The sequence below is a fragment of the Polychytrium aggregatum genome (assembly GCF_025602895.1).
Source record: "Polychytrium aggregatum strain JEL109 chromosome Unknown BJ171scaffold_20, whole genome shotgun sequence".
NCBI lineage: Eukaryota > Fungi > Chytridiomycota > Chytridiomycetes > Polychytriales > Polychytrium > Polychytrium aggregatum.
In genome coordinates this window covers 684,177-708,326 of record NW_026516222.1, presented here as the reverse complement: position 1 = coordinate 708,326, position 24,150 = coordinate 684,177, and the positions used below count along the sequence as shown (strand labels likewise).

At 55.6% G+C, this 24,150-nt stretch overlaps 7 protein-coding genes and 6 non-coding genes across 13 annotated transcripts; 7 read left to right on the top strand and 6 right to left on the bottom strand.

The window, feature by feature from the left end:
* Positions 1-520: 520 nt before the first annotated feature.
* Positions 521-4,989, top strand: BJ171DRAFT_506938 (P-loop containing nucleoside triphosphate hydrolase protein). Its single transcript, XM_053111169.1, has 12 exons — positions 521-744; positions 845-925; positions 1,052-1,244; positions 1,516-1,537; positions 1,663-2,096; positions 2,335-2,354; positions 2,594-2,734; positions 2,845-2,967; positions 3,117-3,467; positions 3,621-3,699; positions 3,939-4,527; positions 4,729-4,989. The coding sequence occupies exons 1-12, from the start codon at positions 706-708 to the stop codon at positions 4,844-4,846; spliced, it is 2,190 nt and encodes a 729-aa protein (XP_052966389.1). The 5' UTR covers positions 521-705; the 3' UTR covers positions 4,847-4,989.
* Positions 4,990-5,242: 253 nt separating this feature from the next.
* On the bottom strand, positions 5,243-8,018 carry BJ171DRAFT_582282 (BCS1 N terminal-domain-containing protein; the record flags this gene model as incomplete). Its single annotated transcript, XM_053114163.1, has 8 exons — positions 5,243-5,521; positions 5,751-5,992; positions 6,186-6,254; positions 6,394-6,807; positions 7,039-7,217; positions 7,348-7,362; positions 7,568-7,679; positions 7,853-8,018. The coding sequence occupies 8 exons, from the start codon at positions 8,016-8,018 to the stop codon at positions 5,243-5,245; spliced, it is 1,476 nt and encodes a 491-aa protein (XP_052966388.1).
* Positions 8,019-8,411: 393 nt separating this feature from the next.
* BJ171DRAFT_506934 (SprT-like family-domain-containing protein) lies at positions 8,412-11,244 on the top strand. Its single transcript, XM_053111168.1, has 12 exons — positions 8,412-8,710; positions 8,818-8,987; positions 9,074-9,175; positions 9,255-9,479; positions 9,571-9,689; positions 9,902-10,013; positions 10,101-10,145; positions 10,231-10,301; positions 10,378-10,474; positions 10,568-10,678; positions 10,781-10,916; positions 11,038-11,244. Exons 1-12 carry the CDS (start codon positions 8,477-8,479, stop codon positions 11,152-11,154), a joined length of 1,539 nt encoding a protein of 512 aa, XP_052966387.1. The 5' UTR covers positions 8,412-8,476; the 3' UTR covers positions 11,155-11,244.
* A 370-nt stretch (positions 11,245-11,614) lies between these two features.
* Positions 11,615-11,686, bottom strand: BJ171DRAFT_t132. Its single transcript has one exon. It is a non-coding gene; the product is annotated as a tRNA-Gln (tRNA).
* Positions 11,687-11,805: 119 nt separating this feature from the next.
* On the bottom strand, positions 11,806-11,878 carry BJ171DRAFT_t131. The gene has a single exon. It is a non-coding gene; the product is annotated as a tRNA-Thr (tRNA).
* A 7-nt stretch (positions 11,879-11,885) lies between these two features.
* BJ171DRAFT_t130 lies at positions 11,886-11,957 on the bottom strand. The gene has a single exon. It is a non-coding gene; the product is annotated as a tRNA-Glu (tRNA).
* A 458-nt stretch (positions 11,958-12,415) lies between these two features.
* BJ171DRAFT_506930 (putative eukaryotic translation initiation factor 3 subunit 7) lies at positions 12,416-14,892 on the bottom strand. The gene is made up of 4 exons (XM_053111167.1): positions 14,217-14,892; positions 13,812-13,944; positions 13,562-13,715; positions 12,416-13,351 (listed from the first exon to the last, which is right to left on the bottom strand). The coding sequence occupies exons 1-4, from the start codon at positions 14,834-14,836 to the stop codon at positions 12,516-12,518; spliced, it is 1,743 nt and encodes a 580-aa protein (XP_052966386.1). The 5' UTR covers positions 14,837-14,892; the 3' UTR covers positions 12,416-12,515.
* Positions 14,893-15,526: 634 nt separating this feature from the next.
* BJ171DRAFT_475270 (uncharacterized protein) lies at positions 15,527-17,166 on the top strand (the record flags this gene model as incomplete). Its single annotated transcript, XM_053108775.1, has 5 exons — positions 15,527-15,929; positions 16,397-16,533; positions 16,587-16,799; positions 16,932-17,064; positions 17,138-17,166. 5 exons carry the CDS (start codon positions 15,527-15,529, stop codon positions 17,164-17,166), a joined length of 915 nt encoding a protein of 304 aa, XP_052966385.1.
* A 1,236-nt stretch (positions 17,167-18,402) lies between these two features.
* On the top strand, positions 18,403-18,474 carry BJ171DRAFT_t133. Its single transcript has one exon. It is a non-coding gene; the product is annotated as a tRNA-Glu (tRNA).
* Positions 18,475-18,481: 7 nt separating this feature from the next.
* On the top strand, positions 18,482-18,554 carry BJ171DRAFT_t134. Its single transcript has one exon. It is a non-coding gene; the product is annotated as a tRNA-Thr (tRNA).
* A 119-nt stretch (positions 18,555-18,673) lies between these two features.
* Positions 18,674-18,745, top strand: BJ171DRAFT_t135. Its single transcript has one exon. It is a non-coding gene; the product is annotated as a tRNA-Gln (tRNA).
* Positions 18,746-19,129: 384 nt separating this feature from the next.
* BJ171DRAFT_506928 (ribosomal protein S19-domain-containing protein) lies at positions 19,130-20,791 on the bottom strand. The gene is made up of 5 exons (XM_053111166.1): positions 20,736-20,791; positions 20,042-20,170; positions 19,889-19,955; positions 19,759-19,781; positions 19,130-19,648 (listed from the first exon to the last, which is right to left on the bottom strand). Exons 1-5 carry the CDS (start codon positions 20,736-20,738, stop codon positions 19,397-19,399), a joined length of 474 nt encoding a protein of 157 aa, XP_052966384.1. The 5' UTR covers positions 20,739-20,791; the 3' UTR covers positions 19,130-19,396.
* Positions 20,792-21,161: 370 nt separating this feature from the next.
* Positions 21,162-22,792, top strand: BJ171DRAFT_506926 (S-adenosyl-L-methionine-dependent methyltransferase). Its single transcript, XM_053111165.1, has 6 exons — positions 21,162-21,470; positions 21,544-21,602; positions 21,732-21,799; positions 22,037-22,234; positions 22,354-22,458; positions 22,537-22,792. Exons 1-6 carry the CDS (start codon positions 21,307-21,309, stop codon positions 22,606-22,608), a joined length of 666 nt encoding a protein of 221 aa, XP_052966383.1. The 5' UTR covers positions 21,162-21,306; the 3' UTR covers positions 22,609-22,792.
* The last annotated feature ends 1,358 nt before the right edge of the window (positions 22,793-24,150 follow it).

Below are 24,150 nucleotides of genomic sequence, written 5' to 3'. Positions count from 1 at the left end.
AGTCCGCATCCGAGGTGCATCGCTCCGTAGGACGTGTTCCGCACCACTCTGAAGAGTCGGGTCAGACAGTGCATCTGTGCTCGTCTGAGTATCACGGCTTGCTGCTTCGTGAGCACTTCGAGGGTCAGTCCATACTCGAGCATGGGCCGAACGAAGGTCTTGAACACCCTCGTCACTGTCTTGGCCGAGTATCGGCCCAGACTCATTCCGTGCTTCACCAGCTTGTCGGCGGCGCCTTGGGCCTTGTGGGTGAGGTTCTGGATCTGGCGGTCCATCCTGAAGCCGTTGATGTCGACGATGGCTCCGAGGTATCGGAACTCCTTGGCGACTGGCAGCTCCTTGCCGTACAGGTGTACCTTGGCATCCTTCTCTGGGTGCTGTTCGGTGAACATCACCTCGCACTTCGGAGGCGAGAACTGGTATCGGTTCTCGATGCTGTGGGCCTCGCAGATGTCAAGGAGGCGCTGGGTCTGGTTGGGGCGGCAGTGTCCCGTCACTGCGATTCGTCTCTGCTTCGTCCGTGTCGTCATCCGTCAATGCCGCCCTCCTCAGTATCGCACTCGCTCAAACCTCGACTCTCTCTCCCCGACTCCCGCATCCATATTCGCTCCTCGCCGCTGGCCTGCCTGTCCACAAGACACCGACGCTTGCCTGCTTCTTGATTTGCATGTCTCCGCATCGCCCGTGCCCGCGGCTCAGAGCTCCATGAGCAAGGACGACGACGATCTGCATCCAAATGTCTTGGTGGGCATCCAACCCCTGACCGATCTGTCGGTCTCCTGTCGATATCCTCTCGACTTTAGTAACATCACCTTCACTTGCCCTCGCTGCGGTTATCTCGCAGGTCGCCGTGCGACTGCGTCCTCTCTCACAAAAGGAGCGAGCAAAGGATCCCACCATCTGCGTCACTGCCTTGGACTCAAAGGTACCATCACCAGCAGCCCACGCACCAATGGATGCTCCTCGACCAGCATCTGTCCACTCACTTCTGCATACTCTCCTGGCTCTCACCCAATGGATCTCTCTTGTGGCTCCGACTTGCGGCTGGTAGACGATCCAGGTGACCGAACCGCATCCACCTGCTGCCGACGAGATCCGCAAGCGAGAAAAATTCAAGGAGCAGCTCTTCTCCTTCGATCGTGTGTTCTCTGAAAAGGATACCCAGGCCGATGTATACTGCCGGACAGCAAAGGACCTCATTCCCTCGCTCCTGGACGGATACAACGTCACCGTGTTCGCCTATGGTGCGTTCTTGCCGTCTGCTCCGAATACTCTCTGCTGCCGGATAGCGCCCGCTTTCCTGGGCCCTCCCCAACACCAAATGCCACACCGACTCCCACCATTCTGCCTTCCATCACCATCTCGCGTGTCAATTGGTTTCCCTCCAGCATGAGTCGCTCTGTGCACGTCCATCACTTGTCAGCCCTCGAGCTTCTCTCGCCAACACATCCACGACGACCACTCGCAGTCACAGCTGCAATGCTAATCCACGCTTTTGACTGACGGATAATGCAGGAGCCACTGGATGTGGAAAAACGTTGGTGTTGTCCTAACATGCCTCGGAGTGTGTCAGAGGCACCCGCTTTGCACCCATGCACGCTCGCCCATCTCGATTGACTCCCAATGTCGGCCTCCGCTCTGCTCTCCGACCCGGTATCGCAGGTACACGATGCTCGGCACCGAGGCTGATCCCGGAATCATGTCCCGGACGCTACACGATCTCTTTGATGCCGTCGGAGCGGGCAGCCTGCAAGCTTGCAGTCTCAGAATGTCGTATCTTGAGATCTACAACGAGAGCATCTATGACTTGCTCTCCGCCGAACCCAATTTTGAGTGCCTGGAGCTGCGGGAGGACGGCTCTGGGTCGGTGTTTGTGGCCGGACTGAATGAGATCACTGTCTCGACTGCAGACAAAGTCCTCGAGCTCCTGGACAAGGGAAATCGGCTCAGATCACAGCAAGCCACAGGGGCAAACGAGGTGTCGTCCCGGAGCCACGCCATCATGCAAATCCAGATCGAGTGGGACGACGTCTCGAATTCAAAGCGTAAGTCACGGCGAACGGCCAAAATGGGACTAATCGACCTTGCAGGATCAGGTACGTTTCAGCGGGGAGCAGACAACAAAATGCCACAATGACCACTCGCGGAGCTCCTGGCAAATGGACTGAATACACCAAGCGCTTCCGTATCATCTAACCTCCTGTAATCTCGATACATCCTCGTCTGATGCCTGTCCAACTCAATGCATGGCTGCGTGGCTTGAACTTCGCATTATCGGTTCTGTCGCCAATACACTCTCCTTGGTGGCTGCTGATCTCGGGGCCATGTCGATAGAGCGAGCTGCCGAGACAAATGCAAGTATCACCAGCGTCGTCAGTGCTTGGGGAAGAGCTACAATCGCTGCTCGAATATGACCGCATGGGACCGATGCCTGCCATGATGGATGGGGAGAATGCATCGAGCATCACTGGCTTGCTGACAGGCCTTTCACTCTCGACAACTCTGTTCACTGCAAATTGCATTGGACAATCGAAATGGGGCCAATACTGCGGCTCGATCCTGAATCGCAATAATCATCATCATCACAACATAGAATCGTGGGATTCGTATGGTCGAAGGTGCCAGCATCAACCGTTCGCTGTTGGCACTCGGTAACTGCATCAACGCCCTGTCAGAGGGACAAAAGGGGAAATACATCAACTATCGCGACAGCAAACTGACGCGGCTGCTCAAAGTGAGTCGCGGGACTCGTGGACCATCGCTCCCTTGGTTGGTTGGATTTGGCCGCGGATTGTCGTCGTTTCTGCATCGGAGACCCGACTGATGGAGCGGCTCTGGCTTTAGGATAGTTTGGGAGGACATTGCCGGACAATCATGATTGTGAACATCAGTCCATCCCAAGTCCACTACGACGAAACAGTCAACACCCTCAAGTATGCCACTCGTGCTCGCTCGATCAAGAACAAGGTCTGTCACAGATACGGTGTATATGCAGCAGTCCGAGTCAAAGACACGATTTCGTCGCCCCTCCAGACCACACCGCCACTGCCTTGAGCAACCGCATAACGCCGCGACGCCAATCGTTTCCATTGATGGTTGCCCCCCAAATCCCACAGATTCAAACAAAGTACAACGTCGTGCCCCTGCCACCCGATTTCCAGCCCAAGTTTCCGGCACACTTGCGCCAGCAGCAACGCCCCGCGACCACCAAGACACTGGCATGCAAGGTGCCCAATCCCCTGACCCACACCAAATCAACAGGCAAAGTTCCGCTGCTTGATTCGGGCGCCTGCTCGGCCAAGCTCGTTTCGGATCTTCGACAGCTCTTCCGAGAAGAAATGGAAATGCACCGCAGGTTGGTGGCTATACTCCTGTCAGAGAATAAGTCTGATGATCAAGAGACCCAGAGATCGAGCCTTCTGAATGATATTCTACAGTGCGAGCACAAGATCCATGATCTCGTCAAGGTATGCGAGGTGGTGGAGGCAGGCCGAGTGACACCGCAGCGCTTGCTGCATCGAGTCCGTCCTCCACGTGTACTCGGCCAGAGCAGCACTGACATTTGATGCACCGCTCCGATGAACAACCCATGTCCCGACCGACCGTCTCACGACATCAAGGTCACGCAAAGATCAACCTCTGGAGAGTTTCCACAGTACCTGGTTTTCCTCCTAGCTCTGCACTATGAGTCTATCGAAGGTATAGCCATCCCAACCTCTGTATTGCTTGCCCGTCATCCCTTGCAACGGATGTATGGACAGCTCCCTTTGTATTGCCGTCCGCACTGTGGGGACAAAGGATGCTTGACTATGTCGAACGCACCCCGAGTCTTGGTCCCCTAGTCAATGCAACCGATCTCTAGTTTCAATTTTGATAACCCTGCGCCTTTGATTTTGATCGGCTGCCTCCCCTCCGCACGGACGGGGCCACACAAACAGCGCACTACCTCAAGCAGCAGTGTCAGCATCTAGCAGAGTCCCTGTCCCATGTCCAGACCCAGAACAAGATTCTCCGGTCGTCCGTCGTTCCATCGCTTCTCCAGGCAATCGATTCTCAAAGGGACTTGCTGGCCAAGAAGAAAGTCAAGCCCACCAACGAGCTGCTGGCCATCTACCCACTTGTCCAGCAGCTGCAAGCGATGGCTCCGGCCGCTGTCGAGAACACGGACTCTACCGGTAAATTCCTTGCTGGAGTTGGTCCAAAACATTTGTCCGACGCGGGCTCTATCGAGACGATGCTTGGATCAATGTCCATGTCCGATATGACAGCTGCATCAACAAGGCTCGAAGAACTGCAGGGCACGATGGCTTCGCTCCCGAGGCTGAGCGCATCTGTTGCACAGCTGCAGAACAGCTGGGACAATATCGAAGCAACGCTTGGCCGGTCCTCGGCGCCATCTCTGGCGAGCAGACCGAGATTGGACCGGAGGGCGTCTGGTCTGTCGTGGGAATCAAGCCGAGAGAATGTTACGCTGCCTCCCATCATGCTGCCATCACACAAGCCTCAGCGTCAGGGTGATCCCAAAGTGTAAGTTGCCCTCCCACCCACCAAGAGTTTTGCAAGACACATACACAAACGCTAGCAGACTCCATCTGCACGTACCATTCTTGGCACCCTGTCGAGGACATGGGTTCGAGCGTGGTTCTGCCCCTTCGCGGTGATGCTGTTCCGTGTCCTGCGCTGTCTTTGTTCCCCCGATTGATACTAATTCGCTCCAACTCCTCAAAGATCACCTCCACTGCTGCCACCAACAGTTGTCGAAGGTCAGACCTCTGTTCGTCGAATGGATCGTAAACAGCCTAAACCCATCGAGCCTCAAAGCACTGATACCCTGAAATCCCATTGAAGCCACTCAGCAAAGATCATACACCAAAGACTTGCCCCTGTTAAAGCGAAATATCGCGCCGATATCTCAACCCTGTCGTATCCGCTCATCCCCTGACCAACCCAATAAGATTGCGTCAGCCGCACGACTTGGGACATGGCGACATGACTACAGGGAGAATCTATTGATGCGATGACTGTGGAGACAGTCAGGCAGCCCAGGGAGGAGAGTCGTTGCAGCGAACATCGAATCGTAGGGAAGCAACATCGGCGACGAGTGTGAAAAACAAGCTGTGTCGTCTCGAGACACAGCCGATCGCCGGCAGGGCTATCTATCCAGCGAGTCGAAGCACTGTCCCAACGCGATGCCGAGACGCTTGGCTGTGGTTTCGCCTTCGCACGTGGAGCAAGTGGCGTCCTAGTCGCTCCTGAGAACCTGGGCGCCGCCTCGGATCAGCTCGCCCACATTCTGCACAGCAAGCTGTGGGTTGTTCTTGTATCGCATGAGGTAGCCTTGCAGCTGCGCCATGGAGTAGGTGCGGTCGGGAATACCTCGGGCAAACTCGATCGAGAGCTCCATGATCTCGCTGCTGGTCTCGTCGTGTGGATAGAATTGATCAAACAGCCCCTGCGCCTGCGACGAAGTCGCCAAGTCCAGCAGCACCTTGACGTCGACTCGTCCTGGCCGTATCAGTGCCTGCATCGTCAAATGATGGCCCTGTCAGTTCAGGAGCCACGCCTTGGCCGATGGCGACTGCGAACGCTACTCCTGCACGGCTGTGATGACAAGGTAATACCGCGTGTGCACGCCAACCCAATTCACAATGGCATTGATCAGCAGTAACTATCGAATGGCAGAGGACCTCCCATTTTCCCGACTCTCACTCAGATGGATGCGTCTGACCCTCGCCCAGCGCGAAACTCACCGGATCCAGTTTTTCAATGTGGTTTGTCGTCATGAAGAGGAGACGGCCCTCCTGGGCAGCCACGCCATCGATGGCATTCAAGAGCCCAGAAAAAGTCACATTGGCCGACGCTGTTCCTGCCGCAGCCGTACTGGCCCCAGGGGCCACCGCGGCGGCACTTTCTCTCGAGACGAACGCTGCGTCAATATCCTCGAGGAGCAAGATACAGCGTGGAGGAGTATCGACCATCAACTCTGTGAGGGCTGGGAGAGAGTATAAGGGGTGACATGGCGAATCAGTGTATGACGCAAGTGATATATAACTAGCATCACGCTGTCCTCCATCCCGGAACAAGTTCCCTGCTTGAAACATGCAGATTGGCCGTGAACGTGCGTCGGTCTATTACGCTCTCACGGCACAGTCACCGAGCCAGAATCCGATCATAGCAGGACCTACTTTCGTCGCTGAGACCTTTGTTCGCCAGACTGATGACATAGATGTTGAGCTTGACTTCGCCGGCGAGCGCTGAGTTCATCAAAACAGGTATCTGACGATCAGACTCCGTTCTGATGTTTGTCTTTGTGAAGACATGATCCCATGCCCCACCCGAGGCCGGCCAGCACGAGCGGCCGAGCCGAACGGCCTCGTCAGAATAATGGCGCACCTGTCACAAACGAAGTCTTGCCCGTTCCGGGGCTTCCGTAGAGCATGTATCCTCGGCGATACGGGATGCCTCGATCGGCATACCACTTTTCGCTTCTCAGGAACTCGACCATATCCCGGGCGACCTTTTGCTTCACGTCACCGTCCAAAATGATGCTGTTCATCGGCCGAATCGGACGCGACCGGGTGCGCCGCCAGTTGCCCCACTGGTCGGCACTGTAGATGACAGTTCGGCAGTGGTCCTTTTCAACATGCTGCCGCTGTGCCTCAAGCACGAGCCGGTGGAGCAGCTCCCGAGAGCGGCCAAAGGTTGTCAGAGTGATTCGCTCGGGCAAGATCTCGCTTCCGCCATGGCCCTTGGGGCGGTGTCGCTCCAGCCATACGAGTCGGCCCTCGTAAAAGAAAAAGTGGATGCCTGCGGATAGTCAGCAGCGATCTCGAGGCAAGAATTGGAGCATATGGTGATGATCAAACTGTAGTCCCAATGTCGCTGTCACCATTCGGTGATTGAGCGGCTCTACAAGAGTCTGCGATCTTCTCGCGAGACGCTCCATCGATGTGCAGATGTGTGCCAGCGAGGCACCGCGAGGGACAGCGCCGTGGGAAATCCCTGTAGTGAATCAGCAGCTGTATAGGAAGCACTCACCGGGCGAGGGCAGGAAGTACACCCGCGGCAGAATCGAGAATCCGGACCCTTCGCTCTGAGGAGCCTGTGCAGTAGCGACGGCATCGGCATCCGCGCCGGTCTTGGACACACTAGATGTCACTGTGAACCGGGTCGTACGCTTCGAGACAGGGTGGTCAGAGAGATATCCAAGAATCCAGCTACGAAACAGGAATTGGCGGTCCTGTCAGCAACGCCAGTCTGCTGGGTTTGCATTCACGCTGGCTACCAACGGCCGAATAGCGACCTGAAGTGGTACCCACGACCCGTGCTGGATGATGTCCACATTACCTGTAGCTTTCATCGCTGTTGTTCCAAGGAGAGAGGCCAGTGTTTGTGAAAAGTCCAGACCGGGTATGCGCCACTCTGAAGTGGTACATCGGGACACATGGCTCTCCTCATGCCAAAGCCCAAAGCTCACAAAGTCATTGCCCGTGACACTCCTCCCCAATTGTGAGGAACAGCGCTTCAGACAAGATTGCATCCGCACAGAACAAAGGTAGCTTCGTACTTGCTGGCAAACTCGGCTGTAACCATGAATTGCTTTTTGGCCATCTCAAATAGAATGTCGCCCAGAATCCGAGCCCCAGCCAAGCCCGCGCCCAGGACGGCCAGGGTCAAGCCTGCGTTGTCAAGATTGGATTCCGTCGAGGTGGTCAGGGCCGAGCATGATGGGGTTCGGTGCCTTGGCAAGGATAGCAACTGAAACTGCAGCAGATCTGGCACCGCCCTGGACTCTCTTGACTTTCCAAGCGCCGCCCGGGACTCTCCCTCCCCCCATGTCCAAGCAACTCACCACCCGTGGCGATTTCGTTCCCGCTGATCCCGACTTGGTCCGCCAGCGCCTTGGTAAAGTGCCCAATGCTCTTGAGCGCCGGCTCGACGATGCCAGGAGCAACCGAGTCAGGCGACACGATCGTTTTTTGGATTGCTTCGGACTGCGCCGGACCGATCGTCGACATGGATCGCAGCAGGCCAGCCGCCCCAATCGTCGGAAGGAGACCGCAGCGTGATGAGAGAGGAAGCCGCTGCCATATCACTGGATTGGGTGCATTCAAAGGACCATTAGCAACGACGCAAGCCGCCGCCCCGATCCGGATGACCACGGCGCTTGCAGACTTACTGGTTGAGCGTACGAACAAGCGACGAGAAGTCTGGGCTGTTGGTGGTGCAGATCAAGGACCAAGGTGGACTGCGGACCCGCTCCTGGATGGCCGATCAAATCACGAATCGGACTTGCGGATGTGGCAGTGCGCGCAGCCGGAATCAATTTGACCATCTTTGGATCGCCTGTGCGCCCTCCCGCCAGGACAGGAGCGGCCCAGAAGACGACCCTGAGACAGATATGCAGCTCCCGAACCAGCAGCATCCGCACCTCGCCTGGCCAACGCAAGCCAGCGACCATTACCAAGCCTGTAAGATGGGTACGATGGGCGGCTCCGCACCACGCCTCCAAGCCTCGGCCGTTGACAGCGACGAGGGCAGTTCCGACGACGAGGTTGTCCCCCGGCCTGGTCCGACGAGCCCCCTCCGGCGAATCTACATCATCGACTCTGACGACGAAGTGACGGCGACAGCCACGAGCCCAGGCCAAAGCCCTTCGGCAAAGCAAAATGGCTCAGTAGCCTCGCCGTTTGACGAGCTAGCATCGCAGGTATTGGCCCAGGGCAGTGCGGGACCGATCATCACCGCCCCAAACCGAGGCTGATATCTTGTTGACAAGAGCGCCCAGATAATCAACACCTCCGTATATGCTCCTAGATGGCCAGCCGGCTCAATATAGGCGCTGGACAGACGAAGGACGGTTCAATTTCAAGGACATCTGCTGCACATCACTCAGACGACCAACCAGAGGCTTTGTCGGATGCCCCATTCGCCGTGGCCACGAAACCAGGAGCAGTCGACCAGCCCGTGGAGGTCATTGTAATAAGGTGCAAACAAGCACTGCGGGAGGAGAGGGAGCGAATGGTTCTTGTCACTGATCGAGCGCATATCATCTTCTTTACTCACACAATAGCGATAGCGACGACGAGGTGGCTCGGCCCATTCGGCGGTCAAAGTCTCCTCAGACTCCGCAGAGCCAGGTCAAGAAACCGCCGGCATCCCCAATATCGATCAGGTGCGAGCAGGTCCTCGACTCATGGGATTTTCATAGTCTCTCAAGCGCGCATGCTGAGCGATACTCGTGTGATCCGCAGCGACTCTGACGACGAAGACCTGGAGGAGCCTGCCGAACATCGCATCTTCAGCGACAAGGTCATCGGACGCCCCCGAAGTCCAGAAACCAAACGGACCGCCGAGCATGCCGAGGATATCCCAGTCGCTGCAGCATTAGACGACAAGACCGAAAATGGAAACGAAAGCAGCGATTCGTATGGGGACGAGGAGCTCAGTCGCGCATTGATAGGATCGATCATCGTCTTGTAAGTCGATTGCGCACGTCCCATTATACATGAAGGTTGTGGTTGCGAGAGGCAGCGGCTTAATTTGCAAATGGCCTCGCAACTGGCATAGCGATGGGACTCCACGACGCACTCGCAACATCAAGCCCCCGCTGGATCTGCACCTGCAGGATGAGCCTCCCAAACCGCAAGAGCCTCGAGTTGGCATCGTTCCGATGACACCACGGACGGGTAAGCCCATTCCCAATCACTTTGCAGGTCTTGTTGAGTACAAGAGCAGTTGGGTGGCTGCTAAATGATGGCAGCCAGCCACGTTGAATAGTTGTAACATGTGGCGAGAAGGCGTAAGGATGTACCTATGGCTGGGGCGCTGCGGTAAATCAGAGCATCCCGAATGGCTGACTGGCTGGTTGCTGTACCATCAACACTTGGCTGTTTGAAAGGCTTGCTCGCCAAATTCAAACGGCAACGTGAGAGCCTGGCCATAGGTATCTACAAGGACGCTAACTGCAAGGTCTTTGGAGACCAGCTCCCACAAGAGCCAGCGATTGTTTGGTAGGATGAGCTTTGTTCTGAAGCTCTGATAGGTCACGTTGGAGAGTCAGCGCCCACACTAATACGCCGGGCTGTTCGAATGGACAGGAGCGTCAAGTTGAACACGACCGCTGGCCGGTGTCACCAGCAGATGTAGGCCCTGGGATCCTGTGAGTTGCCCAGCAGCAGTTGGCATCGGTAAATGGTGCTGATGATATGTCACGGGAATGCATGACAGGAAAACGTTGGACGGAAGGCACGTTTACAGTTTTTGGATTGAGCTGTCTACCAAAGTCATTGACGACGAAGGTAAGCGAGGAAGGTGTTGTTATGACTAACGCCACTGAGAATGTAATGAACCTCATCCGGTCCTACAATCCCACAGTGAAGCTTCGAGCGACTTTGATCCATGAGATGTGTCATGCAGCGTCGTGGTATATCGATCACGTCAACGATAACCATGGCAAAGTATTCAAGGGATGGTGGGTATAATGCACTATCTCTCCATTGTTCGATGAAGCCGGGATCACCACGCTTCGAACCTGCGAAGGCCAATGCAGATCTGCACTGAATAGGGGAAACGCGGCCCAGATGGCGTTTGCCGACATCCAAGTGACGACTTGTCACAACTATGAGATATCGTACAAATACTGGTACGAGTGCAAGAATGACGCTTGCAAGGCAAGGTAAGCTGAGATGATCGAATCAGTCGAGCGCAAAGAGGCCGGCATGCCGATACAGACAATAATTTTGCTGCTAACGCCATTGCACGGGTGACGGAATGTCAGATACGGACGGCACAGCAAATCGATCGACTTGGATGCAAAAGGTTGCGGGCGTTGCGGTTCGCGGCTAAAACTATTGGATAAGCTGAAGAGGGATGGCACGCCCTACAAGAAGAACGGGTTCCAAGTATTTATGAAGGTAGATTTGCCGGGATGGGTAGCAGAGCCGATGGGTAAAAGGAGAGAGGCAGGTCCAAGGGATGAGGAAGCCCTCCTACACATACCATGTCAGTCAAGCTCATCAGTCTAATATGGAGCAGGATAACATGAAGAAGATTAAGACCGACAACGTTGGGGCAAGTCACAAGCAGATCATGGAGATTCTGGTTGCCGAATACCAAAAGATGAAGGTCACCAATGAAGCCACAGGCGCATAAGGCTGGGACTGGGTGCTGGGGTGAATGCACAACGCGGGAGCAACGCCGGGAGGAGATGCGGTAATATATATAGTCATGTCGGCGAGGGGAACCATTGACGCAAAACACAGGCAAAAATGCACGGTGCATGGGACCGAGCACGGGAGAACACAGTGCGGCGCCACAACAGGAAGCAGGAAGTAGGAAGCAGGAAGCAGGAAGCAGGAAACAGGAAGCAGGAAGCAGGAAACAGGAAGCAGGAAACAGGAAGCAGGAAGCAGGAAACAGGAAGCAGGAAACAGGAAACAGGAAACAGGAAGCAAGACAATCCAGAACAAATCAGGACCAACATGGCCAGACAGCAGTCTGTGCAATGGCAGTGAGAGCAGCTCAAAGCAACAAGCGATGCAGCGACTGACAGGAGGGAAAGAGACCAAAGTGGCAAAATGGAGAGACGGAATCAGGAAACAACAGGTCCGAGAGGTCCCACCGAGATTCGAACTCGGGTTATCAGATTCAAAGTCTGATGTGCTAACCGCTACACTATGGAACCGCAGTGCGTCTGGGTCTCCCGGGCAGCTCTGTCCCGGACATCACGGCTGATGGCGCGTGGAGGCACAAGAGGAGCGAGGCACGACCAAGCAAAGAAAAACAGAACATTGCAAAACGAATTGCCTTCTACCAGAATCGAACTGGTGACCTTCTGCTTACTAGGCAGACGCTCTGCCAACTGAGCCAAGAAGGCATGGGTATTCCGCATCGGGGAATCGAACCCCGGCCACCTCGGTGAAAGCGAGGGATCCTAGCCACTGGACCAATGCGGACGTGTTGCTCTGTAACGTCCTCGGATCGAACCCCCACAGTGCCGGCTCGACGATTTCGTCGTTCCCGTCGGGCCAAAGCCCAATTTACCCGAAGATATCTAAATGTTATATCTGAACTAAATCTAAACCCTGTCGAGCCAAACCGAAACCAGGTCAAACCGAAACCAGGTCGAGCTGAAACCAGGTCAAACTGAAACCAGGCCAAGCTGAAACCAGGCCAAGCTGAAACAGAGCCAGAGCCAGAGTCAAAACGGCCCAAGCAGCCGGACCAAGCCAAACAAGCCACGGCCCCGATGTCGCAGCGCCATGGCCCGACCCCGTCCTCCAGCCACTCCCAACTCCCAACTCAACTCCCATTCGGTCGACTCTTGCTTCCTCAGCATGACGGCACAACCGAATCGAAGCCGGGTCGGCCGATAGTAATATATGCGCCATGAGAGCCCTGATAGCGGCGGCATGCAGTCATCGACAGGGACGTCGCATGGATGACACGGGGGGTGGAAATTCGGGACGAGAACAAGAAACAGTGGAAACAAATATCTTTATGTACGTACAAAGTTACAAATCCTCGGCCTCTGCTTCAGCATCAGCATCCTCGGGCACCTCCTCAAAAGTCTCCAGAGGAACAGAGTACAGTCGAATGACGGGCTTGTTGGCGTCCTTGACAATCACGTACTTGCCATCATCCAGGTTGGCGATGAGGTTGACAATCGTTTTGAGAATACCCCATGCGTTCGACATGGAGAAGTTCATCTGGGCAGCAAACTCACGCGGTTTGAAGAACGAGGTGCCCAGAATAGTGTGCCTTCGTCTGTCCTTGGTGTTCACACGCGAGACAAAGCCCACACGGACCTGATCGACGCCCGAGAGCACGCTCTCTACCGCCCATCTGGCAAGCTTGTTCGAGTTGTTCTTCATTTCGGTTGCAATGACGGCACCGCGTTGTGAATCCAGCTTCTGTCGCCAGTCGGGAGCGCCACCAGCACCAGGGGCCTTCGAGTCAAATTCATTCAGGGACTTTAGGCTGACGAAGATGGTCTCGTTCTGGGGATAGCTCGACGACCCGATCTCGACCTGGGAGGCGTTGGAGTTGCTGGCGCCAGCCTGGTGCATGACGGCATCGATCTGGGTACGTGCAATCAGAGAAAAGTCGTCGCCAAGATCCCATTTGCGGTAGCGATAGCCGGCGGAAGCCAGCGAATCCGAGTCACCAGCCTCGGCGAATGGGTTCTCGTTCTCGAAAGTAAACGCCTCCGAGGACTTGACACACTGGTGAGCAAAGTTGTGGTAGATCTGGGTGGCCTCTTCGGAGAGGGCCTGGGGAGTGTTGGGGCTATCTTTCTCAGCATTCTCAAGAGGAGGCTCGGCAGCGTTTTCGTTGACACTGAAGTTATCTGATAGAGGGGTGATCAATATTGAAAGGCGCTTTAGTCGAATGGAGCGAAGCCGGCACTCGTGCGACTGTATAAAGCGGAGCCTCATGCGGGTGCTAAGCAGTAGCCAAAGGCAATCGACGGAGCCGATGGAGTGATACCATGGCCGAACCCATGCCATAGTACGATGGAGAGCATCAGCAGCAGAGAGGCCGATGCCATTGGACTCACCATAGCATCCGCCATCACGCTTGTCCATGAAGATCTTGCCACCCTCCTTGACAATGATCATGTCCCAGGAGTAGACAGATCGCGGACCACACATCAGGACCGAGAGAATGTTGTCCGTGGCGAACACAGCAGAGCCTTCGGTTTCTTGGGCGATCTGGAAGTCCGACAACAGAGTTAATTATGTACTGTGACCGATAGTTATGAGAGAGCCGCACAGGACAAAAGTCCATGCTACCGCATATTGTCGTACCTTTTGCAGGACGGGGTCGTCGCTGGTGGTGACATTGTGGTAGATGCGATCGATCGAATGAAGCTTTCGGTCTGCCTTGACGGTGACACGATCGTAGCTCTTGTCGTAGTAGTGAAGCGCGCCGTAGCAGCAGCTGTGCCAACGACACGATATAGCAGGCCACAGAACGCAGTTAGTGTCTGGTGCTCGATGACTAGCTACGCACACACGTTCCATCTGTGCTGCTCTCGCCATCAGACAGTGTGAATATGTGAGCCCTCATGGTGGTCGGGCACGAAGTGAATCGTCACTTGGCACATGGAGCATTGATATCGCATCGCATCGTTTCGCATCGTATCGTATCAGGAGCGACGGCATATATCCACAGCCGCCGTCAATCCCACGGGCAATTTGCCTTCAACCTACATGTCCTCGGCTTCATCCACCTCGTAGGAGAGCTTGCTCAGGCGAGCCAGATCCACCTCCTCAACGACCGTCCATTCGGTGCCGATCTTGACGGATGACTCGCGGACACGCTGAGGCTTATCGTTGAACCCATAGCGCTTTCGCTGGAAACCGCCGGTTTGGCCTTGGCCACGTGAGAACTTGCCGCCCGGGCCGGCGTTGCGGTTGGAAGCAAAGCTCGATCCGCGACCGGCACCACCGCGGCCACCGCGGTTTGATCGCAGGCCAGTGGACTTGCGGAGACCTGTGGAGCGATCGACGACAGCAAAGGCCGCATCGTCCTCGGCCGAGTGGGCATAGGCAAAGAGAGGAGCGTGTCCGGCACCAAAGACCTCCTGGCCGCGGCCAGTGCGACGGTTGGAGCGCTCCTCTGTGACGGGGTTTCCACGGCGATCCAGCAGAACACCGTCTTGGGCCGGGGCTCCCCAGTCGGCGATCTTGCCGAGGCGATCCGACTTGGAGAAGGGCGCATAGGGCAGATCGGCCAGCTCAGACTGCGACTCGGCAGAAGGGCCCCATCCGGCCGAGTTGTCGGTGACCTTGGGCAGCACGAAGCGGGGCTTTGATGACGACTCAACCATGGCGACGGCTTGGGAGGGTTGTGCTTGGCCTTGAGTGTGGGCGACAGGGAGAAGACGGCGGGCGCTCGGACCTGCAGGATCTGGGCACGATTTTGTCGCGGCTGCAAAAAAAGGCGAAGAAAAAACGCCGTCACGTGCACCCAAGCCACGCGCATGTGTGTGTGTGCGGCAGAGCGTGGGAAACGAACCGACTTTGGTTCGTTCCGCTGTGGTCACAGATGCCACTTGACCATCACCGCAGGAGATCGACCGGGTGCATTCAAGACTGTGGCGGCCTGTATCCTGCATGCGATCAAATGACGGTTGCTTCGGCAGCTCCCGAGAGATATCTCCAGCTGAGCTCGATGCTCTATGACAGGGAGATCGGTTCGAGATCCCCCGAGTCCACCTGGCCATCATACCTCGGGATTCGATCCCAGAACTCGACCGCCACTGTCTTCGTCGCCGCCGAGTCCGTCTCGGCGTGATTGCCAGATGTGCGCCCCGGTTTCTAGAACGCAGATACCAACTCTCCTAGCGAATCATTCGAGCACAAGTCTTTGAATTGTGACCCGATTGATACCGACGTGAGCAACGGCAAGGCCCCCCCCTATCCAGCAAATGCGACCAACGTAGACACGCCGCGATCGTCGTAGTCTTCGTGCCCATCCCCTGCCAAAGCGGCCGATGCACCATTTCACGGATGTCACCATGTCATCAATAGACTGGAGCAACAGGAAGACTCCATCGCATGAGCCCGGTCGCAGCGGCTCCCCACGCATGGCAGGATGTCGTCCCCGCATCCCGTTCCTCATTCCCGATGATATGCCCGAAGCACCCGAGCCTGTCTGGAGGTGGCCCGAGGAGATGGGACGGGGACACAGCTACTGTGCAAAGCGGCCAGCAGCATTAGTCAAGGTCCACAAATCCGAGTTGAATACACATCGGCCGTCAAAAACCATCGTCAATCCAGCTGGTGTATTCGAAATTGCCGACACCTCGACCAAGCGATGCACCCTCGACACCGAAACTCAGGACACGATCCGCTCGGAGCTGGATCGCTTTCGTGACGCCTCGTTGCGAAACCTAGTGCTGGTCTCGGAAAAGCCCAGTGGTGAGGCTCGATGCACTGCAATGCAGCGCATTCGTTCAAACAGCAGTCGATTCCCTCGGATGCTGTCTGGCTACATTGCACTGATGACGACTCTGCTCCCCTCCGTGAATGCATGTTCTACTACCCAACTCTGTCAAACCCTTGGATTTAACATGTTCGAATCCGGTACCCGAACGCAACACACCCAGGCTCTCCATCCGAGACGCTTAGGATGCCGTCGCTGACAAAGCCGTCGGCCCCTCCGCAGTCTCCAAAGATACGCAGATCCCATCATTGCTTCCATCATCTGATTCACCGGATCCCGCACTTTTGCTCAAACTGCCATCCAGGCGTCAGTTGCGAGAGGGTTGTGTTTCGGGGTACATCTGCAGCCGTTCCGACGTCTGCTCGCCACCCGGCTATCCCAGCCATGTCGAATCCGGATGCTTGCCAAAAGTGTGCCAAGCGCTGTGACCTTCCATCGGCAGTAACAGAGGGTCAAGTGAGGCGCCAGAGCAGTCCGGAGAGAGAGCCCATCGAGATCGACAGCAAGTTCAGGCCAGTACTCCTCAAAATGCCAGCGATCGAGAACAATGATCTCAAGCCCGACCGGCAGCTTCATTTTGTGCTGAACAGCAGAGGATACAAATGCCGTACGTAATCCAAGCATCATCCCAGGCACGCTTGCACCCGATCGCGGCTGGTCTTCTTGCAGAGATGTGCATGTCATTGATCGAGTTTTCCTTCGGCGAGACAGACGGCGATGTGCGGTTCGGCAAGGACGGTGCCCTGATCTACACAACATTTCAGAAGGATGTGGCACTTCACACATCGATCTTCCTGCAAAACCCCGAGGGTCGCGAGATTTGGAAGGTTTCCGAAAGATCCGGTGTAAGCACTAGTGTTGCAGAATTATCAATGGCAGTCTTCGGAGGTGCGATGTTTCGTCAAGCTTTACACAATTCATAGAGAGAGAACAGAGAAATGGATCGATCTGACTGAGGCGGATATGGCCGTTTGCAGAGTGTCGGATTCGATGTCTTTGCCAAGATGAAGAACGGAGACTGGAAGCTGCGTGGAACAATCGATCGAAGTTCGGGCACCTCCTTTGCCCGACTTGATATCAAATGCAAAGGTGCCAGCCTCGCACTCATCGGTACGTCCTCGTCGATGTCATGGATAGGTCAACAAGGTTAAGTGATATGATTCAACGTATTTGAAACTGACAGCTTCCTGGCACTACAGGAAATGGCGATAATCGGATCTTTAAAATCCAGGACCAGGCCACAGCTACGATTGTAGGGAGCTTCCAGTCACAGCAGAGGGGCACCCCTGAGAAATGGGATCTACGGATGGATCGCCCATGGATAAAATCCCAGTCGAGCGTCCCATTCAGCCACAGCCACCATCACCACCATCGCAGTGCCGACAAAAAAGAACCGAGCCACGATCCACAAGAAGAAAACGCCGAAGTAAACCGGCAGAGGCAGAAGCTTCCAATTGAAATGCTTATTGCCACAGGACTAGCTGTGCAAAACCAGCTCTTCAAACTAAAGCAAAAACAATTGGAACGAAACATTCATCTTCCCCGAGCAACTCTCATCGACATGCCGCCAGAAGGTTGGATTTACCATCGACCAAAGTTTCAGCATCAGTATCAGCTGCCAAGGGCCGTTCGGTTCCAGGTCGTTCGTCCGGACAACGGTGCTGCTGTGAAGCACGCAGTTGGAACACCAGCTCTGGGACTCTGTTCTATCGAGGCTGTTTAATAATAAAGCCAGTGAAAATGACATTGAAGTGATCAATGGGTTTCCTTGATAAGTTCACTATGGATGAGGGATTACAAGGTGTTGAAACAATAACCGAACGCATGGGTTTGGAACACAAGCCTGCCAAAGTCGGACTGCATGATAAACTCGCTATGTGGGTGAAGCCATTTCCTTTGGGTGTCCCCACAGAGACTGTCCACAACTCCAATGTTTCTGTGGTCGATCTCGGCGGCCGAGACCATCGCAGCGCGAGCGACGATCAGCAGCATTCAGCCAGGAGATGAATCAACACCATTCAACGTACATGGACATTGTACTTCGTTTAGATTCGGTTGTGCCGTCATGCTGAGGAAGCAAGAGTCGACCGAATGGGAGTTGAGTTGGGAGTTGGGAGTGGCTGGAGGACGGGGTCGGGCCATGGCGCTGCGACATCGGGGCCGTGGCTTGTTTGGCTTGGTCCGGCTGCTTGGGCCGTTTTGACTCTGGCTCTGGCTCTGTTTCAGCTTGGCCTGGTTTCAGCTTGGCCTGGTTTCAGTTTGACCTGGTTTCAGCTCGACCTGGTTTCGGTTTGACCTGGTTTCGGTTTGGCTCGACAGGGTTTAGATTTAGTTCAGATATAACATTTAGATATCTTCGGGTAAATTGGGCTTTGGCCCGACGGGAACGACGAAATCGTCGAGCCGGCACTGTGGGGGTTCGATCCGAGGACGTTACAGAGCAACACGTCCGCATTGGTCCAGTGGCTAGGATCCCTCGCTTTCACCGAGGTGGCCGGGGTTCGATTCCCCGATGCGGAATACCCATGCCTTCTTGGCTCAGTTGGCAGAGCGTCTGCCTAGTAAGCAGAAGGTCACCAGTTCGATTCTGGTAGAAGGCAATTCGTTTTGCAATGTTCTGTTTTTCTTTGCTTGGTCGTGCCTCGCTCCTCTTGTGCCTCCACGCGCCATCAGCCGTGATGTCCGGGACAGAGCTGCCCGGGAGACCCAGACGCACTGCGGTTCCATAGTGTAGCGGTTAGCACATCAGACTTTGAATCTGATAACCCGAGTTCGAATCTCGGTGGGACCTCTCGGACCTGTTGTTTCCTGATTCCGTCTCTCCATTTTGCCACTTTGGTCTCTTTCCCTCCTGTCAGTCGCTGCATCGCTTGTTGCTTTGAGCTGCTCTCACTGCCATTGCACAGACTGCTGTCTGGCCATGTTGGTCCTGATTTGTTCTGGATTGTCTTGCTTCCTGTTTCCTGTTTCCTGCTTCCTGTTTCCTGTTTCCTGCTTCCTGTTTCCTGCTTCCTGCTTCCTGTTTCCTGCTTCCTGTTTCCTGCTTCCTGCTTCCTGTTTCCTGCTTCCTGCTTCCTGCTTCCTACTTCCTGCTTCCTGTTGTGGCGCCGCACTGTGTTCTCCCGTGCTCGGTCCCATGCACCGTGCATTTTTGCCTGTGTTTTGCGTCAATGGTTCCCCTCGCCGACATGACTATATATATTACCGCATCTCCTCCCGGCGTTGTTCCCGCGTTGTGCATTCACCCCAGCACTCGATTTGGTCCGTCAGACTCATCATAATCAACACACAATATAAGAGATGATCCAGAGACAGAAGAAAAGTGGGCGTGGTGTATGTTCGGTCGACCTCCGTGTTGATCGACAGCATTCTGCGAATCGACGGAGGGGTTTATTATGGTTTTTACAACATTCACAAACAGCAAATGACAAAATTCTCTCCTTTACTTGAGAGGAACGAATCGCGAGCTGTGGGTGGCACCAATACCGGGACGACCGTGCTTAACGGGCTTGTAGGTGATCGAGAACTCGCCGAGGTAGTGGCCGACCATCTCGGGCTTGATTTCAACCTGGTTGAAGACCTTGCCGTTGTAGACACCGACGACGGAGCCGATCATCTCGGGGACGATGATCATGTTGCGGAGGTGGGTCTTGACGGTGGTGGGCTTCTCGTTGGGGAGAGCCTCCTTCTTGGCCTATATTCGAGGAAGCAACAGCTTAATGTACAATCACCTATCCTTCCCGTAGTTGCTCGCTTGTTACTCTCCTATCCTCCTGGATCTCACGGCAAAGACCCGACAATTACCTTGCGGAGCTTCTTGATCAGACCTGAATGTGGGAACAGAAGGATTGGGTGAGCGACTGTCCATGAAACACACAGTCCTTGGCCCCGGTTCAACACTCGGCGCAGTTGTGCCCCGGAATGACGGCCTTACCCATGGGCTTGCGCTTGAGACCACGCTGGAAGCGTCTGCGGGCGCGGGCGTGGACAATGTCCATAAGCTGCCACAGAGGACATTGTAAGTGAGAAGGTTGCTTCTGAAGTGCTCACAGTTCAACGGTCGGGATGAAACGCCGGCTGCACATACCTGCTCGCTGGAGAGATCGAGGAGAGCATCAAGATCGATACCACGGAAGGTATACTTTCTGAAGGTTCTCTTCTTCTTGAGCTCGGCAATCTCCTCAGGAGTCATGCCTTCGTAATCACGATCGTCAGCCTGGTCGACGATGGCATTCCGGTTAGTACGGCGTATCGAGGGGCATGAGCCCAGCCCTGTCTCGCTTCTCGCATCCCGTGTGTCTGCTGGTCCGTGACGGTCGCGCATCCTGTCGGCTTAGTCGGTCGGATTCCGGCGTGGGCTGATGTGGCGAGTGACCTGGCCAGGGCTGCATCGTTCCGCGTGCTTCTCCCGGTGCATTAGCCATCGGCCACAGCATCGATTCGTTGGCGTCCTGGAAGTCCGTCCATCACAGGCATCCAGGGTCCAAATCGATGTACCGCTGCAGCGTCCGTGCAAAGGTGCTCCGGGCTGTGTCGTCCTGGCCGCACCACGGCTGGCTAACGACCCAGCTCCCTGTCTTGTTTCGCTCTGGTCGCATTGATAAATCTTGGAGACTTTCTTGTTGGCGACCGAGCTCCGCCCATCGTTGGAATCACCGCCCTAGCAGAACCAAGCTCGCTCCAGCAGACACACAAATGGACGGATGGATGGATAGATAGGCGGATCGATGGATCGATGGATGGATCGATGGATGGATGGATGGATGGATGGGCGCACTGACCATGGTTGCAGAGTTAGTGTCAAGACTTGTAACGAGTGAGTCCGAATTGACAGAAAGGAGGAGCAAAAGGAATTGGAGACGGCCGCCCTCATTTTGCTGGGCTCGGGCGGGTGCGCCCGGTCGCACAGACATCCGTTCCGTGGCGGCAGCGTGCACAGAACGGTGATTCGCGTCGATTTTCTCGCTTGCTTCTCGCTGGCTTCTCGCTGGAGGGGAGGGGAGCAGTCCATGAACCGGCCCGTCCATGAAGCCTCGCCAAGGTCGCCCTTCAGATCGAACGAAGCCTTGTATTCCGAAAGCGCACTACACGGCACAATTCGACTAGCGCGGGCGTTCAAGATGCTGGCCAGATGCCGGTCCTGGCATCGCTCTCTCGCTCGTACTCTCTGCAAACTCGCCGGCGTCGATGTTGCAACTCCGCGGCTGTGTCAGCCAGCCGATTTGCAACTTCCCAATCGTCTATCGTCGACGCCAAAACTTGCAGATCCGCGCGATCGTCTGCCCTCAGCTCTTCCTCCACGGTGGTTCTGTTCCTGACTTCGCTTGAAACTCAGCCTCTGTCTCCCGAGCCATGAGTGGGCCATCATTCCCCACACCCGATCTCTCTCACCTCAACTCCAGCCACTACAAGTTTGTCTACGAGCCAGCAGAGGACACATTCTTGTTGCTCGATGCTCTGGAGAAGGATTATCGATTTCTGGAGACGCTCGACCCACTTTTCTGCGTTGAAATCGGGTAATGACTGTCTCGATTAGGCTTACCTATCCACGTGCGTTTGACTCGGAACTCACCCCATTCCTACTCAAAGATCTGGCTCCGGATGTGCAACCGCCTTTCTCGGGAGCATGCTTGGGTCTCGAAGTCGAGGTACACCCGGGGTCCCGGCCGCGCTGGGCGACTGCATATCTGATCGCCTTTTGGTCCTGTTGTGCGCCGCATCATGAATTCTTTCTCTGCTGCCAAGGCACTGCGACTCATGTCAATCGCCGCCATCAGCCTTCTTCTGCACAGACGTTAATCCCAAAGCTGCCTCAGCTACCATCCAGACGGCACAGAAAAACTCGGTACGGACCCAGTCTCAACAATCCATCTGCATTGGGCACGTTGTTGCTCCATATAGCTGCTTGCCCAGCGTCGTCAAATCTCTAGGCTTATCGAGCAGGCGTTTCGTGGAGATGCGAACAGCATTTCACGCAGCCAGTCGAGGGTTCCAGCCGCATGTTCAAAGTCACTCCATGCGGTGGGTAGCTGCCGACTCGGTCAATGATCTGATGACCGGGTTGACTCCTCTTCCCATCCAGGTTGCAGTGAACGCTGTTCTCACCGATCTGACTCAAGCCCTGCAGCCTCGACTGAATGGCCAAGTCGATCTGCTGGTCTTCAATCCACCATACGTGGTTACAACTAGCGACGAAGTTGGCTCCCGATCGATCGAGGCTGCCTGGGCTGGCGGAATCGATGGTCGGGAAGTCATTGACCGAACGCTACCCGTGGTCAATGTAAATATCGCCGCCTGCCTCCCATCGAAGCACTTTGCTTGTGGATGCGACGATCGTGCGAATCCGTCGGCACTTACCGGGCTAATCTCAGTCTTTGACCGACACTTTGAACCCTGCAGGAGCTGCTTTCACCTGGCGGGGTATTTTACATGGTCGTCATCCGGGAGAACCGGCCGGAGGAGCTCATGGACCTGATGCGATCCCGGTACGGACTGGAGTCGCAGGTACGTACCCTGCCGCCCGGCTTCCTGCTGCTGCTACTACACACATTCTAACGATAAATCTTTGCTGTTATGGCACAGGTTGTGATGAGCCGCCGAGCGGGGCAAGAAGGCCTGTCGATCCTGCGATTCCAGCGGCCAGCGCGGAGTTGATATTCTGCTGGCGAAATGCACTAGCAGGGGTTAATATCGGCCCCTGACAACGGGAAACCGCATTTTCAGGGGACACATGATAGCATAGTATGTGATGCGCTTGCGTCAAGCAAAGCCACAAGAAATACATCAAATCACTTTGGCAGCCTCCGAGTGAAAACCTCACGTCGCTCTCCGGTCTCCACAATCGACCTGCACTGCTCAAAGTACCGAGCAAATCGCTGCCTCCGAGGGCTGGATGCATATCCCTTGCCCTGTCGCCATGACGCATTGCCAAAGGCGATCACCACATCGGTCCGTATCGGGGCGTGCTTCAGGACGGCCTTGCACATCCTGTCGACGGCCACTTGGCGTCTCTTGTGGCCCGTGAATCGATGGTGGCGAGTCTTCTTGCCAAGGTGGAAGTCGAGCTGCACCCGAAGCTCCGGTCGCAGGACATGGGTGAGATGGACCTTGAAAGCCTCCGAGGACGACACCTTGGGCGAGGGAGTGGTCGACATCCAGGTCTCGATGTCGAGTCGATACTTCATGGTGTTGTGCCACTTGGTGTTGGACGTATGGCCACACATGTGCTGGTAGTGGCCATTGGAGAACGAGACCACCTCGTCTTGGCGGCCCGGTGCTTGGATGACCGCCGTGAATATGGAGCCGACTCCAGGATCGATGCCAATCCAAGTGGTGCGATCGGGGTCTGGGTCGCCGATGTGGGCCTGGATACGCTGCTCGGCAGTCGGAGGAGGCTCGATGGTCTCGGTGTGATCGGTTCGAGGCAGAAACTTGACGAGACCGATGGTGCATCCAATGCCATCGGTGCTGATCTCGTAGTTGAACAGCTTCTTGTTCACGTCCCGCTCTTGGAAGAGGGAAGCTACGCAGCTTGAAGCAACTGCGCCAGAGTACGATCCTGGTTGTTGACTACCGTCCTCACCTTCATCCTTGAGCATGTCCCATGGTGAGTCTAAGACGATGTTCGGTGTCAAGGAGTTGCCAGAGAGTGACCGTGTCAATCTTGACATACTTGGCCCTTGGCTGTGCATAGAGGAACCTATCGTGCACACGGACGGAGGAGTGTCGAGAGCGAGCTGCTTGAGAGCCCACTTGATCCTGGATGCCAGCTTGTTGATCTTGGCCTTGGTGGTGCCGAGCTCAGACTTGGCCGTGGTGAACCTCTTGTCGTCGGAGGGAATGCCTCGGGCAGTGAGCTCGTCCAGCTTGGCCTGGCGCTGCAGCTCGGTGACTCGGAGGGCGGGCATGTCACAGTCGATGCACTTGTGGACATTGTCGACCATCTTGTCTCGGGCGAGGATTCTCACATGGTGTGAGAGGCGATGGAGGGCCCGGAAGCGGTCCTGGTCGCTGCTGTACCGAAACTCGTCCAGGATGTGGCCAAAGTCCGGGTAGAGGAACTCGAGATCGGCCTTGGTGGCGACTCGACCCCGATCGCTCTCCCACGCTCAATCAGTCGTGGGAAGACATCTTGTCAAGGTGAGTCTTGCCTGATAGCCAAACGACCATGTCATCTCGCTGACACACAGCTACGCT